Raw genomic sequence first — 14897 nt, 5'->3', positions numbered from 1 at the left:
TTCTGTTTCTCTTCCTTTCTTTCAGGTCTGCACTTCCTGTTGTGAAGGAAATATCTGTAACTTGCCACTCCCCCGAAATGAAACTGATGCCACATTTGCCACAACATCACCCATAAATCAGACAAATGGGCACCCACACTGCATGTCAGTGATCGTGTCCTGCTTGTGGGTGTGGTTGGGACTCACATTATAGCAGCTCAAAGACGCCATGTATAGTAGCAATCCATGGGGATCTCCATGGTCCATAGTCATGCATGAGTCGTTGGCTTGACAATAGTTACACATGGGAAACCACAACACTCACAGATGTCTTCACAGCCAAGCATCGCCATTTACCATGAGGAACAAGCGTTGTGTCAGTGTAGTCATTTCAAGTCCAAGACCTCATCAAAGCCAGCCTGCCCCCAAAATAGACCCTGAGTCGTATACCACGAACCTTTCTTTTCACTCCAGGAAATAGTTCTGCATTTATTGATGTCCGAGTCTCTTTATTTGGAATACATGCATGAGCCACAAGAGGTCCTGGGACCCTTGAGATGTTAGATGATATGTTATGTGGACATGCATAGATGTGTGTGCTTCAGGAAAAAGGTAAAGACCACTGGTTTGGATATGACTTTATTTATAGCTTTAGAATTTTCAAACTTTGATTCCAAAAGGAACAGACTGTTTCCTTGGAGATTCTGACTGAGTCCCTAAAAAAGTAGTATGCAGTTGTCCAATTTAATTTTCCCAACATTTTTCTCCCAGTGGTGGGAATCCTATTCCCTCTGCTCTCTGTGGGAAATAAAAGGCAATCATAAATTTGTTGTATAGGGGGAGGGCTAGCTGGAGAAAGATTTTTCCCAACTTAATGGAACTATTATCCATAAAGTACCTTGCATAGCCTTGCATTAAAATTGGTGAGATTGACCTTGATTTGGCACCTCATTGTGCTCCATGAGATCCTGGGTTCTACCTGCGCCAAAGGGTATCCAAAGAGTCCCAAAGCAGGATGGAGTTTTCTCCAGTCATGGGGTCTATTCAGGCATAGATAATCTAAGGAGAGAAAGGATATCATAATGAAAGGAAAGAGACATGTGCAGGTTGACCCGAGTTCACCGCGAGGGCCCAATCAGTAGCTTAGTCAGATTGTCCTTCTGCACTTCATACTTCCAGAAAGCCCTCAGGGTTCTTCCTCTTTCAAATCCTCAGTGACTTTAGGGAGAAGGTTCTACACTACATTATCTCAAGACTGATAGGGAAGGAAGACATAATATCCTAGAATGAGAAGGAGGTAAGCCAGTTGGGTGATGGTGAGACTAGTAAGGAGACCCAGGGGGAGTTTTTCTTTTAGGTGATTGCTTTTGAAGTAGATGGTAAAATTTTTGCCATCCTTCCTGTATTTTTTGGCCTGAGTTACAACTTCTTCTTCTTCTTTGTAAATCATTTATACAATATTTATTTTTGTATGGGGTAACTAGAAACTAAAATATATTGTAAAATATTCTTTATTCTAAACAAAATGACTGAATTAGAATACTTATTTTTCAACAGTGGTAGAGCCTGTAATATATGTTTGTTGAAGGTTATCTATAATACTTGCACCAGTGTTGAAAAATATTAACTTAAGTTTGAGCAAGAGTAAATGTGTTGGCCTCTAGGGTTTCACTCATTGTTTCCTCAGTGGTGTTGTCCCAGAAATGTTCAGGTGGTGACGATCACTGGTATGAGTTTCTCTGCAGGGTTATGGGGCATATTTTCCTGAAATTTGGTGGAGCCATTGCTGATAAACAGGAGAGCATTGTCAGGGTCCATCTGCCCTGCACTGGAAAATGTCTGTGGCTCATAAAATGAGGCCCCCTCAGGGATTACCAAATATGAACTGAGAGCGGTAACTCTGATACAAAATAATCTAAATTGCATCAAATGGCCTTAAATCAGAGTTTGGTAAGCTTATCAATACTTTGCTTATAACTGGGGTGAGAGAAGTAGAGGGAGAGAAAGCAAGATATTTACTAAGCACCTCTTATGTGGCAGGCACTATGCTAAGCACTTTATATATGTATGTATGTATTAAGTCCTGTAAAACCTGCAAGCACCCTGAAAGGAATATTACTAGTATTTTCACTTTACAGATGAAGGTACTAAGGCTCTAAGAAGCTCAATAACATGAAGCCTTTTCCTCCCTATTTAAGTTATATAGGTTGAGGTGGGATTGAAGAGTGCAGGGACAATGGAATTACCACCCCTAGGAAAACTTCCAGACCTGACCATGGGAATTTGACCCTCTGATCATGTGGTGTTTGTCTAGTCCTGCCTCTGCAGGATGTCATTTGTGTGGGTCCCCTAGATGGTGTTTTTTCTTTAAGGGGTGGAGGTACAGCTTCCTAGTTCATTCCTCTTGCTAAAAGAGGTAACAGGTCAATTGCTATAATTGCTAAAAATGCTTTAAGACAGTGAAAACTTGATGTTGTACATATCTACAAGTACCATTTTTTGTGCATGGCCACTCTCCACTGATACCTGCCAAGTACTGCATGCAATTTGAGTGAGAGACAGAATCCAAATGCTGGTTCTTAAATCATAAAGCGACCACTCCAGAGCTTCCCTGTCTGGTGTGCAGGGGCCAAGTCCACAGTGATGTGAACTCATCTGCCACCCGGGGGATCACTGCAAACTCTACACAGATTTGACTGCATGCACCTTGAGTGCCTGTCAGAATGGCTGACGTTTCATTCTCTTGAAAGAAAGTGGTTGGCTCACCTTCCCCAGCCTCAAGAAGCCAAGGAAGGGCCATTCATGTGGAAGGCCCAGGACTGGTCATCCATCTGACTTTTATACCACATTAAACTTTCCCTCAAATCCCACCATTGGTGACGGCTTGAAGTGCAAACAGCCATGATGTGTACATTAACCTATGTGCCACTTATTTATTTTCAGACTCCCCATAGCATTCATGTCAATAGAGATTAATGCCTAAATTTTGTAAATATTGTACATTTTGTAAATCAATGAATAAAGGTTTTAAGTGTATCTCATCAGGCTCCTCCCTGTAAATGTACATGTCAATCAATGATTAAGGCATTCAGGTTATGTATAAGGCGTAGGGCTTAGGATCACAGGGAACTTCCTTCCAAGAGCACATTTTCTCGTTGTACAGACAAGACATACACGCATGAAAAGATACAAGACAATTCACTCATGCCAAATGATTCATGTAGACAGTAAGTGCTGCAGAAAATCAAAGAGGGAAAGATTACCAGACTTTTTAATTAGGTCTACAGTTTCCCTAGAGCGTTTTCTTTGTTAAATCAGGAAAAATAAAAGTGTGTGTGTGTGTGTGTGTGTGTGTGTGTGTGTGTATCTAAATACTACCCCATTAACTCTTAATTTTTAAATCTCATTTTGTTCTGTTAGTGATGATCCAATAGAAAGTGTTTTTCCTTGATGGTTTCTTCTGCAACAAGAAACAAATATTTGAATAGTATAAATGTTTATCTGTGCAGTGAATTTATTTTATTTTTCCTAGTAAAATTATAGATATTGAAAGTGGTCTTAAAAATCTTCAGCTTGTTTGTGGTCTCTGGTTATTCTATTCTATTTATTTATTTACTTATTTACTTATTTATTTATCTATTTATATTTTTTAATTGAGGCACGTTGACATATATCATTTTATTAGTTTCATGTGTGAAACATAATGATTTGACATTTGTATACATTGTGCAATGGCCACCGTAATTCTAGTAAATATCTACTACCTTACATAGTTCTAAATGTTTTTTCTTCTGATAAGAACCTTTAAGATTTACTCTCTTAGTATCTTTCAAATATGCAGTACAGTATTATTAACTATAGTCACTATGCTGTACAATCCCATGACTTTCTTTTTTGTAACTAGAAGCTTGACCTTTAGACCACCTTCACCCATCTCTTCCCTGCTCCTCCACCTTTGGCAACCACCAATCTATTCTCTGTATCTATGAGCTTGCTTTTTTTTATTTGTTTTATTTTTTTTAATTTGTTTTTCAGATTCCACATATAAGTGAAATCATCTAGTATTTGTCTTTCTCTGACTTATTTCACTTAGCGTAATACCCTCAAGTTCCTTTCATGTTGTAACACATAGCAACATTTTTTATGGGTGTCTATATATATATATATATATATATATATATATATATATATATATCTTCTTTATTCAGTTATGCTTTAATGGGCACTGAAGTTGTTTCCATATTTTAGCTATTATAAATAAAGCTTCAATTATCATGGCAGGGGGCACATAGATCCTTTGGAATTCGTGTTTTTATTTTCTTTGGGTAAATACCCAGCAGTGGAATTGCTGTATCATGTAGTTGTATTTTTAATTTTTTTGAGGAACCTCCATACCGTTTTCCATGATGGCTGCACCAGTTTATATTCCCACCAACAGTGCACAAGTGTTTGCTTTTCTCTACATCCTCACCAACATGTGTTATTTCTTGTCTTTTTTATAATAGCCATTCTGAGAGTTGCCAAATTGGTATCTCATTGTAGTTTTGACTTGTATTTCCCTGATGATTAGTGATGTTGAGCATCTTTTCATGTGTCTGTTGGTCATCTGTATATTTTTTATGTAAACATGTCTATTCAGGTCCTGTGCCCAATTTTTAATCAGATTGTTTTTTTGGCGTCAAGTTGTATACGTTATTTATATGTTTTGGATATTAACATCCATTATTGGAAATACCATTTGCAAATAGCTCCTCCCATTCCATAGGCTGCCTTTTCATATGTTGATGGCTTTGTTCACTGTGCAGATGCTTCTTAGCTCGAAGTAGTCCCTACTGTTTATTTTTGCTTTTGTTGCCCTTGCCTGAAGAGATGGTTCCAAAAATTTATTGCTCAGACTGATGTCCAAGAGTTTATTGCCTATGTTTCCTTTTAGTTTTATGGTTGGGGCCTTACATTTAGTTATTTAATCCATTTTGAGTTTATTTTTGTGTAGGGAGTGAGACTGTGGTCTAGCTCATAGCTGTCCAGTTTTCCTAGCACCATTAATTGAAGAGACTGTCTATTCTCCATTATATATTCTTGCCTCCTTTCTTATAGATTAATTGACCATATAAGCATGCATTTATTTCTGGGCTTTCTGTTCTGTTCCATTGATTTATGTGTGTATTTTTATGCCAAAACTACACCATTTTGATTACTATAGCTTTGAAATCAGGGGCATGATGTCTCCAACTTTGTTCTTCTTTCTCAAAATTGCTTTTACTATTGAAGGTCTTTTGTAGTTCCATACAAATTTTAGGATTGTTTGTTTTATTTCTATGAAAAAGGTCATTGGAGTTTTGATAGAGATTGCATTGACTCTGTAGATTGCTTTGGGTAGTATAGACATTTCAACATTGTTAATTTTTCTAATTCATGAGCACAGAATATCTTTCCTTTTCTGTGTGTCTTTAATTTCTTTTATTAATGTTTTGTAGTTTTCTTTTTTCTTTTCTTTTTTTTATGTCTTACAGTTTTATGTGTAGGTCTTTCACCTCCTTGATTAAGTTTATTCCTAGGTATTTTATTCTTTTTGATGCAATTGTAAGTGGGATTGTTTTCTTAATTTCTCTTTCTGATAGTTCATTATTAGCGTATAGAAATGTAATGGGGCGGTGGGGGTGGGGGGCGGCGGCACCTGGGTGGCTTAGTTGGTTGGGCGTCTAACTTCGGCTCAGGTCATGATCCCGTGGTTTGTGAATTGAGACCCCACATCAGGCTCTGTGCTGACAGAGCCTGCTTTGGATTATGTGTCTCCCTCTCTCTCTGCCCCTCTCCATTCATGCTGTGTATCTCTCTCCTTCAGATATAAATAAACATTAAAAACAAAAAGAAAGAAATGTAATAGGGATGCCTGGGTGGCTCAGTTGCTTAAGCATCCAACTCTTGATTTCAACTCAGGTCATAACCTCAAGGTTTGTGGGTTCAAGCCCCGTGTTGGGCTCTGTGCTGACAGTGTGGAGCCTGTTTGGGATTTCCTCTCCCCCGCTGTCTCTGCTTCTTCCCGCTTATGCTCTCTCTCAAAATAGATAAATAAAATTTTTTAAAAATTAAGAAAAATAAATGTAACAGATTTTTGTATATTGATTTTGTATCCTGCAGCTTCATTGAAAATTGTTTTATTAGTTCTAATAGTTTTTTGGTGAAGTCTTCAGGGTTTTCTATATAGCATCATGTCATCTGCAAATAATGACAGTTTTACTTCTTCCTAACCAATTTGGGTGGCTTTTATTTCTTTATCTTACTTAATTGCTCTAGCCTGGACTCCCAGTACTGTGTTGAATAAAAATGGGGAGAGTGTACACCCTTGTCTTGTTCCTGATCTTAGAGGCTCAGGTTTCAGCTCTTCAACAGTCAATATAATTTTAGCTATGAGCTTGTCATATACAGCCTTCATTATATCCAATTACATTCCCTCTCTACACACTTAGTTGAGAGTTTTTATCAAAGAGAGATGTTGAATTTTGTCAAAAGCTTTTTCTGTATCTGTTGAGATGATCGTATGATTTTTGTTGTTTATTTTGTTAATGTGGGGCCTCATATTGGTTGGTTTGTGGATGTTGATCCATCCTTGCATCCCCGGAATAAATCCCACTTGATACTGGTATGTGATCCTTTTAATGTATTGTTGAGTTTGGTTTGCTAATATTTTGTTGAGGACTTTTGCATCTTTGTTCATCAAAGAAATTGGCCTATAATTTTATCTTCTTGTGGTGTCCTGGTCTGGATCTGATATCAGGGTAAGGCTGGCCTCATAAAATGAATTTGGAAGCATTTCTTCTGTTTTTTATAAGAGTTTGAGAAGGATTGGTATCAGTTCCTCTTTGAATATTTGATAGAATTCACCAGTGAAATCATCTGGTCCTAAACTTTTGTTTGTTGGTAGGTTTCTGATTTCTTATTTAATCTCCTTACTATTAATCATTCTGTTCAGGTTTTCTGTACATTTATGATATAGTCTCACTAGGTTATATGTTTCTAGTAATTTATCTATTTCTTCTAGATTGTCAAATTTGTTGGTGTATAATTATTCATAGTAGTCTCTTATGGCCCTTTGTATTTCTGTGATATTAGCTATAATTTCTCCTCTTCATTTCTGATTTCATTTATTCGAATCCTCTCTTTTTTCCTTGGTGAGTCTAGCTAAAGTTTTGTCAGTTTTGTTTATCTTTTCAAAGAACAGCTTTTGAGTTCCATTAATTTGTTCTATTGTCTTATTAGTCTCAATTTCATTTATTTCTCACTGATCTTTGTTATTTCCTTCCTTTTACTGACTTTGGCTTTTTGTTTGTTTTGTTTTGTTTTGTTTCTTCTTTTTCTAGTTCCTTGAGGTACAAGATTAGGGTTTTTTTGTTTTTTCTTGTTTCTTGAGGTAGGCTTTTATTTCTGTGAGTATCCCTCTTCAAAATAATTTTCTACATCCCATAAATTTTGGTTATATTTCCATTTAATTTGTCTTAAGGTATTTCTGATTTCTCTTGTGATTCCATCTTTGGCACATTGGTTGCCCAGTAGCATGTGGTTATTTATCTCTACATTTTTATGGCCTTTCAAGGTTTCTTCTTGTAATTGATTTCTAGCACTATAGTTGGAAAAAAATACTCAATATGATTTCAATCTTCTTCATTTATTAAGACTTTCTTTGTGACCTAACATATGATATATCCTGGAGAATGTTCCATGTGCACTTGAGAAGAATGTGTATTCTATTGCTTTTGGATGGAATGTTCTGGATATATCTGTTAAGTCCATCTTGTCTAATGTGTTGTTTAAGGCCAATGTTTTCTTGTTGATTTTCTGTCTGAGTAACTATCCATTGATGTAAGTTGAGTATATTAAAGCTCCCTACTATTACTATATTGCTGTATAATTGTTTCTTTAGATCTATTAATATTTGCTTTATGTATATATAGGTGCTTCTATGTTGAGTGCATAACTATTTACAAATGTCACATCCTCTTGTTAGATTGACCCCTTCATCATTATGACATGCCCTTATTTGTCTCTTATTACCGTCTTTATTTTAAAGCCTATTTTGCCTGATATAAATACTGCTGCCCCAGCTTTCTTCTGGTTTCCATTTACATGGAATGTCTTTTTCATCCCTTCCCTTTCAGTCTGTGTGTGTTCTTACATATGAAGTAAGTCTCATAGGCAGTATATACATGGGTGTTATTTTTTTGTTCATTCCATTGGATTTTTTGTATCATTCAGCCATTCTGTCTTCTGACTTCAGAATTTAGTTCATTTATATTTAAATTAATTAAATGCCATTTTGTTTTTTGCTTTCTGGCTCTTTTGTAATTCCTCTCTGCAGTTTCTTCTTCTTTTGCTCTCTTCCATTGTGTTTTGGTGATTTTATTTAGTGGTAACTTAGATTCCTTTTTCTTTATATTTTGTGTATCTACTGTAGGATTTTGCTTTGTGGTTACCATGAGGCCTACACATATCTATAACAGTGCATTTTAAGTTGGTAACAACTTAAAGTTTGATCACATTCTGAAGTTCTACATTTTTATTCCCTGCCGCCACACCACATTTTATGTTTTGATTTTATGTTTTATGTTTTTGATGTCACATTTTACATTGTCTTCTTATGCATTCCTTAATTAATTATTGTAGTTAGAGTTGCTTTTACTTGTTTGATCTTTTAACTTTCATACTAACTGTATAAATGATTAATCTACAATCTTTTTTTTTTTTTAACATTTATTTATTTTTGAGACAGAGAGAGACAGAGCATGAACGGGGGAGGGTCAGAGAGAGAGGGAGACACAGAATCTGAAACAGGCTCCAGGCTCTGAGCTGTCAGCACAGAGCCTGATGCGGGGCTCGAACTCACGGACCGCGAGATCATGACCTGAGCCGAAGTCGGCCGCTTAACCGACTGAGCCACCTAGGCGCCCCCACAATCTTTACAATATATTTATCTTTCCAGTGAGAGTTAGTCTTTCATATGTTTTCTTGTTACTAGTTTGTGTTCTTTCCTTTCAGCTTAAAGAAGTCCTTTTAACATTTCTTGTAAGGTCAGGTTAGTGATAATGAATCCCTCTAGTTTTTTTTGCTTATCTAGAAAACTCTTTTATCTCTCTTTCAATTTGGATTGATATCTTTGCAGGGTATAGTATTTTGGGTTGGAAGTTTGTGTTTTTGTCAGGATTTTGAATATATCTTGTCACTACCTTCTGGCCTGCAAAGTTTCTGCTGAAAAATATGCTGATAGTCTTATGGATGTTCCTTGCATGTAATAAGTTGTTTTCCTCTTGCTGCTTTTAAAATTCTTTCCTTGTTTTTGACATTTTAACTATAATGTCTCTTTGGGTTAATCTCATTTAAAAGTTCTGGGTTTCCTAGATCTGGATGTGTTTTCTTCCCCAGGTTTGGGAATTTTACAGACATTATTTCTTTGAATAATTTTCTGCCCCTTTTTCTCTCTTCTCCTTCTGGGACCTTGCAATGCAAATGTTGGTCAGCTTGGTGTTGTTTCACAGTCCCTTAAACTATCTTGACTTTTTTTCTTTTTTCTTTTCCTCTTTTTCTGTTCTCCTCTACTTTGATTGGGTGAATTCTACTGCCTTGTTTTCTAGTTCACTGATCCTTTCTTCTGATTCATCCAGTCTGTTGTTCAACCTCTCTAGTGTATTTTCTAGTTCAATTATTGTATTCTTTGGCTCTGTGACTTCTGTTTGTACTTTTTTTTAGTACTTTATTATATTTTCTATCTCTTTGTTGAAGTTCTCATTGTGTTCATCAGTGAGCATCATTATGACCATTACTTTGAACTCTTTGTGAGATAAATTACTTTTCTCTCTTTTGTTAAGCTTTTTTCCCCTAAGGTTTTATCTTGTTCCTTTGTCTAGACGTATTTCTCTGTTTCTTCAGTTTGCTTGACTTTGTGTTGGTTTCTATGCATTAGATGAAACAACCACTTCTCCCAGTCTTGAAGTAGTGGCCTTGTGTAGGAGATGAACCTTGTTAAACTCTGCCCTAGCTCTTGGTTGTCTCTCAAGCTTCTGATTATCCAAGTAACCTATTATATTTTTAATAGCTCCCACTTTTTGAGGGTGAACCAAGACCTGTCAGTGTCCTAAAGGGAAAGATCTCAGTTAGCACCTAGCTTCAGGATAACTGGAAGCCAGACCCTAGGGGAGCAGCTTTTATAGTATGATAATATATACATTTCGGTAGGACTACAAGCATGAGCCCTACTGTCCACCAGGATAGGTAATCTGGAGGTGTCCCCTTAGGTGACAATCACAAAAATCAGGGGGCCAGAGAAGTGCATACATTTATTTCTGGGAGATACCAGTGAGCAGGAGTAAGGTAGAGGAAGAACACAGAGAGGGCAGCCCCTGATCTACATTCCTTGCAAGCACCTCTGTACCCTCTAGATGTGTGCATTCCCGATGCCTGCCACTTATGCCAAAGGCGAGGACAAGCAAAGAAGTCTCCACAGAAACCTGGGGGGTGTGCCTCAATTTTCTGTCAGTGCATTTCTCTGAGGATGTTAGCCTGCCAAGAACTGTCTCTCTGATTGTTGAAGTCCCATGAGACTCAGGAACACAAGCTACCCTGGCCACCAGAGCAAGGTGGTCAAGGGGCATTCCCTGGGTAGCAGACCACAAAAACTAGGGCACCATACATAAATTTTGGTTCTTTTTAAATACCCCATATTTTGACATTTTCAGGGAAATACATGTTTTCCTTAAAGTTAGAGGTTTTCTGTTAGGTTCTGGATCAGTGACAGTGTTGGTGCTTTTTACAGTGTCACGTGTACATGAAAATAAGTCATATCACTAACCTCTGTTCACCAGTGCTGCAGGTAGACTGTGCTTTTAGAAAATCTGATTTTGAAAACATAGACTTACATGGTAACCCAATTTGGAGTTTAAAAAGGATTCTTCTCTTTAAAAAGGAATTTTACATTTCTTTCCTAACACATTTATAATATTTTATTTACAAAAAAACCATTATGGCATACCAGGTATGCAAAGCCAGTTGTATCTTGGCTACATTATGGTAACTTTGAGCTAAAATACCTAAACCACTTTTACAAATGTCTTTTTAAATTTTTTTAATGTTTATTTATTTTTGAGAGAGAGAGAGAGTGTGTGTGTGAGCAGGGGAGGGGCAGAGAGAGAGGGAGACACAGAATCCAAGCAGGCTATAGGCTTTGAGCTGTCAGCACAGAGGTCGATGCAAGGCTCAAAGTCACAAACTGCGATTTCATGACCTGAGCCAAAGTCAGACACTTAACCGACTGAACCACCCAGGCACCCCTACAAATGTTTCTAATAAATTACCTTTAACTTATCTACTAGGAGTAAAATATATGAAAATTCTTTGAGCATGTACTAATAATCACATTGTAATTGGGAGAGCATGACCTCAGACATTCAGCCATTTTTCTAAGCTTGCATAACAACTTGGGAACAGTCCTAAGACATGAGTTTGAAACATCATGGCTCTAACCTAAACTGTTTTCCACTGGAATCTACTAGAAAACAGGTCTCTGATTTTTTTAATATAAAAATTTCTAACCTAATTTGGTGTTAAAAATCCAATGCAGATTTCCAAAATGTCTTTCAAATCAAGCCTTTTATTTTCAGTAGTTACTGCCATTAGCTAATTTTAAAATCATGGTTTTTCCCATTAGCAAAGTAATATTGTCTTGCCATTCCTTTGGCAAATTTCAACTCCACTGTAGTTGCTGAAATTGGATAGGGGGGTGGGGTAGCATCTCTATGTAGCTGTATTTTAAGCTGACCGGAGACCTAAAATGGTTTCTGAGGGAGACTCTTTGCAGCTCTCCGAATTCCAAAATCTCCTGATTCTTGTATATGATTTTATTTTCAAAGCATTTTCATATGCATTGCTTCAGTTGATCAACATGATCCCATTTGCAGCTTTCATAGCTAAAGCTTTGAAGTGGTTAAAGGAGGTCCCACTGATAGTTTATATTACAAAGACTTTGATTCCTGATCCAGGATTCTGTTCCACCCCCACCAGGGTGACATGCATGATGGCTCCACCTTTTTCTACCACTTTTACTAAAAAGCCATTTCTCAGACTTAGAGGTGAATGAGGACTTAGAAAACTTCTAGTCTGCCTCCTTATTTTATACAGGAGGAAAAGGAACCCCAGAGAACCCAGACCATTTGTCTCTGAGAAAGCTACATTGCTTATGTTAAGAAAAGGTAAAAACCATCAAAATGTCCCTATTTTGATGCTCATGGTAATCAAGACATTGGAAATGGATAGCAGGTTAGCAGTTTCCTCTTCCTTCACACTCACTATGGGTTAGTAATATCACAAGGACCATCAATATAGGAAAGGACACAGAATAAATGTGGAGAGAGCAGACTTTCACCAAGGAAGCAAGCTAGCCTTCTGGAAACACAATTGTTCATTCTAACTTGAAAAGAAAAACGTTCTATGGAAATAATAATTTTCAGAATCATGGCCTAAAAAGAACAGAATGATTTGTCTAAATTAGAGATTATCAGTTATTCAGAAATGATTTTCTAAGGGTTTATGGCATGTCCATTCTCAGAAGCCAACCTCAAAAGCCATGTTCAGGCCTGGAATTCAGGCTTTCACTGAAGTCTTTCTGTGACAGGGATCATTTTGTGAAAGTCAGGAACATATGTATGAAAAGCAATTCTGTTGAGGTTAGGCAAAATGAACAACATACCATGAGAATATAGCCATGATGCAAAAGTAAGACATACCCTCCATAAATCCATTAATCTTTGAGATGAATTCACACTGACTCACTGTCTAATCCCTATTCTCTCTACAATGAAGCCCTACTGTTTGGATTATGGGATGTCTGCCCATTCTTCAGTACACCTGCCTTCCCCCTGGTGTTCACTGGGTGATGGCTACTGGTCCAGCTTCCCAGTTGCCCAGCAGCTTGGCTTCATCTCCACCCCAGCCACTCCCAGCAATTAAGCAGGATGGAGTGAGCAACCAGAGGCCCACATCACACAGTGATGTGTGAAGATGAATCACTGAGGACGTGCTTGTGGTTTGTGGTGTCTGGGGTGAAGAGGTGAGTAGACCTCCATAGTCTGAGAGAACGTATTTGGGCTCACTCGTGACTCACTCAGTCTGGCTTGGTCCTGGCACATGTCAGAACTGGGCTTATCCCTACCTTTAAAGTCTTTCTAAATGCTCAAAGGTTTGGGCCCATCCCTGACTTTAATATCACATTTAATTAATTAATTACCCTGTGTGTGTTTTGCCACTGACCTAAATACCAAGAGACACACCCTCCTTCGTGTGAGACAGCCCAAGACCAATGTGAATATGCGATCAGACCTCCCAGGAACTATCTCTTCAAAGTCAAATAATCTAAAGAACCGAAAACTATTTGGAGTATTGCAAGTCTGGGAGAAAAGCATAGCTGATGGGTTTAGGGTGGAACATATTGAGAACAGTCAGTGTGAGTATCTTGTCAAATTAGCAGGCCCATGGCCACCTTCATTTTATAGGAAGGAGACAGTAAGGGCCTTGCTGTGTACCCACCTCAGGAGCTCCAAGCAACGCAAGAAGCCTACTAAGAATCTTATCAAGGTCACTGTTCAGTGGTCCTATCCACTGCCTTAAATTCTCAGAGATACGGAACTCACTCTTTGGTACACAGAGATGAATATTTGACTTAGCCTGGGAAATGTGTCTTTTGAGCATGACCATGGATGCTTTCACTTACATATTTTCAGCCTGGTAGCTGGGGCACTTTATTCCTGGTACTTACACAAAGGGGATGATAAAGTTGAAGGAACAGAGCAAAATTCGGAAGGCCTAAGAGTGTAGGTTGCATGAAAGACTATAGAGCACTATAGATAACACAATGCTTCCAATGTAGGGAGCAGTGGAAAAAGCATCAGTAAGAGAGCAGCTGAGCATGTACCACCCACACCAGTGGATGGCAAAGGAGAACAGTGACAAAGGTCTCTGCAGGAAGGGCAGGGACAGATGAATGGCTGGAGTTCCGGTAAATGAACTAGGCAAGAATATAAGACCAAAATTACTGAGTGCAAATTGCACAAAAAAGAAAGAATAAGAGGCTTTTCAAACTCAAAAGTATGCGAGGATTAAATCTCTCAGACCTCATGGAAGCAGGAATGCCTGGTGGTACTTGAACAAGAGGGTAGAGTTCAAGGAAGCTGATCTTGTTCTAATTCTGTGCCCTCATTCTGAGACCTGAGATCTGATATCCTGAGACTAAACCCCAGTGTGCTCATGGCTTCCAGAGCCCCGTAGCAGTAGGTCTCCACACCAACTACATATTAAAACCACCTGGGAGCTTTCTAAAATGAATAATGACTAGGCTCCATGTCCAGCTATTCTAATCTAGTTGGTCTAAGTGCTTTAAAACAGCAGACAGTTAGTAAAGCCCCTCTGCCCCAGGTGACTCTAATGGGCAGCCATTAGGTAACAAACATGAAATGCTGAACATGTATCAGGGATGATCAATAATAATCACAGACGCAGGCTTAGTGAAGACCAATCTAGAAAAATAAATCATGGGCCAGTCCATTGGCACCTAACCTTTCAGTTACAGTCATCTACAGCTGATTACCAACTCCTCCCAAGACTGACTTCATAGCTTTCCTGAAATTCAATGTTCATAGCCCTTTGACGCCTTATAAGCTAGTTTTTCATTAGCCAAACACTTGCTCTGTTTTCATGGTTTGGATTAAATTCATTTTCCCTGGGGAATCTTCTCTCAACCTCTAAAATAAAGTGGAGCCCTCTTGTTAGTAACTGCTATAGAAGTCTAAACTTCTCCTTTATGATACTTTACTCATGTATAATTATTTAATTAGTTATTATTGTGACTCCCCACTGTGCTGGAAGCTCCATGAAGATGG

General features: G+C 38.0%; 1 protein-coding gene across 4 annotated transcripts in view; it reads left to right on the top strand.

Annotated features, from left to right (window-relative positions):
- LYPD6 (LY6/PLAUR domain containing 6) overlaps positions 1-3015 on the top strand; it is a 123400-nt gene extending 120385 nt beyond the window's left edge. For 3 of the 4 annotated variants that reach the window (XM_019455813.2, XM_019455804.2, XM_019455794.2), the window contains one exon: positions 26-3015. In XM_019455813.2, the coding sequence (XP_019311358.2) occupies positions 26-193 (168 nt within the window). In that variant the 3' untranslated portion in view covers positions 194-3015. The remainder of the gene's footprint in view (positions 1-25) is intronic. The other variant, XM_019455832.2, reaches the window with a different exon arrangement.
- The last annotated feature ends 11882 nt before the right edge of the window (positions 3016-14897 follow it).

Source organism: Panthera pardus, unplaced genomic scaffold (genome assembly GCF_024362965.1).
Source record: "Panthera pardus isolate Hobbes unplaced genomic scaffold, ASM2436296v1 HiC_scaffold_10, whole genome shotgun sequence".
Classification (NCBI taxonomy): Eukaryota; Metazoa; Chordata; class Mammalia; order Carnivora; family Felidae; genus Panthera; species Panthera pardus.
Note: the sequence above shows the minus strand (reverse complement) of the source record. Positions and strands in the feature narration are given on the sequence as shown.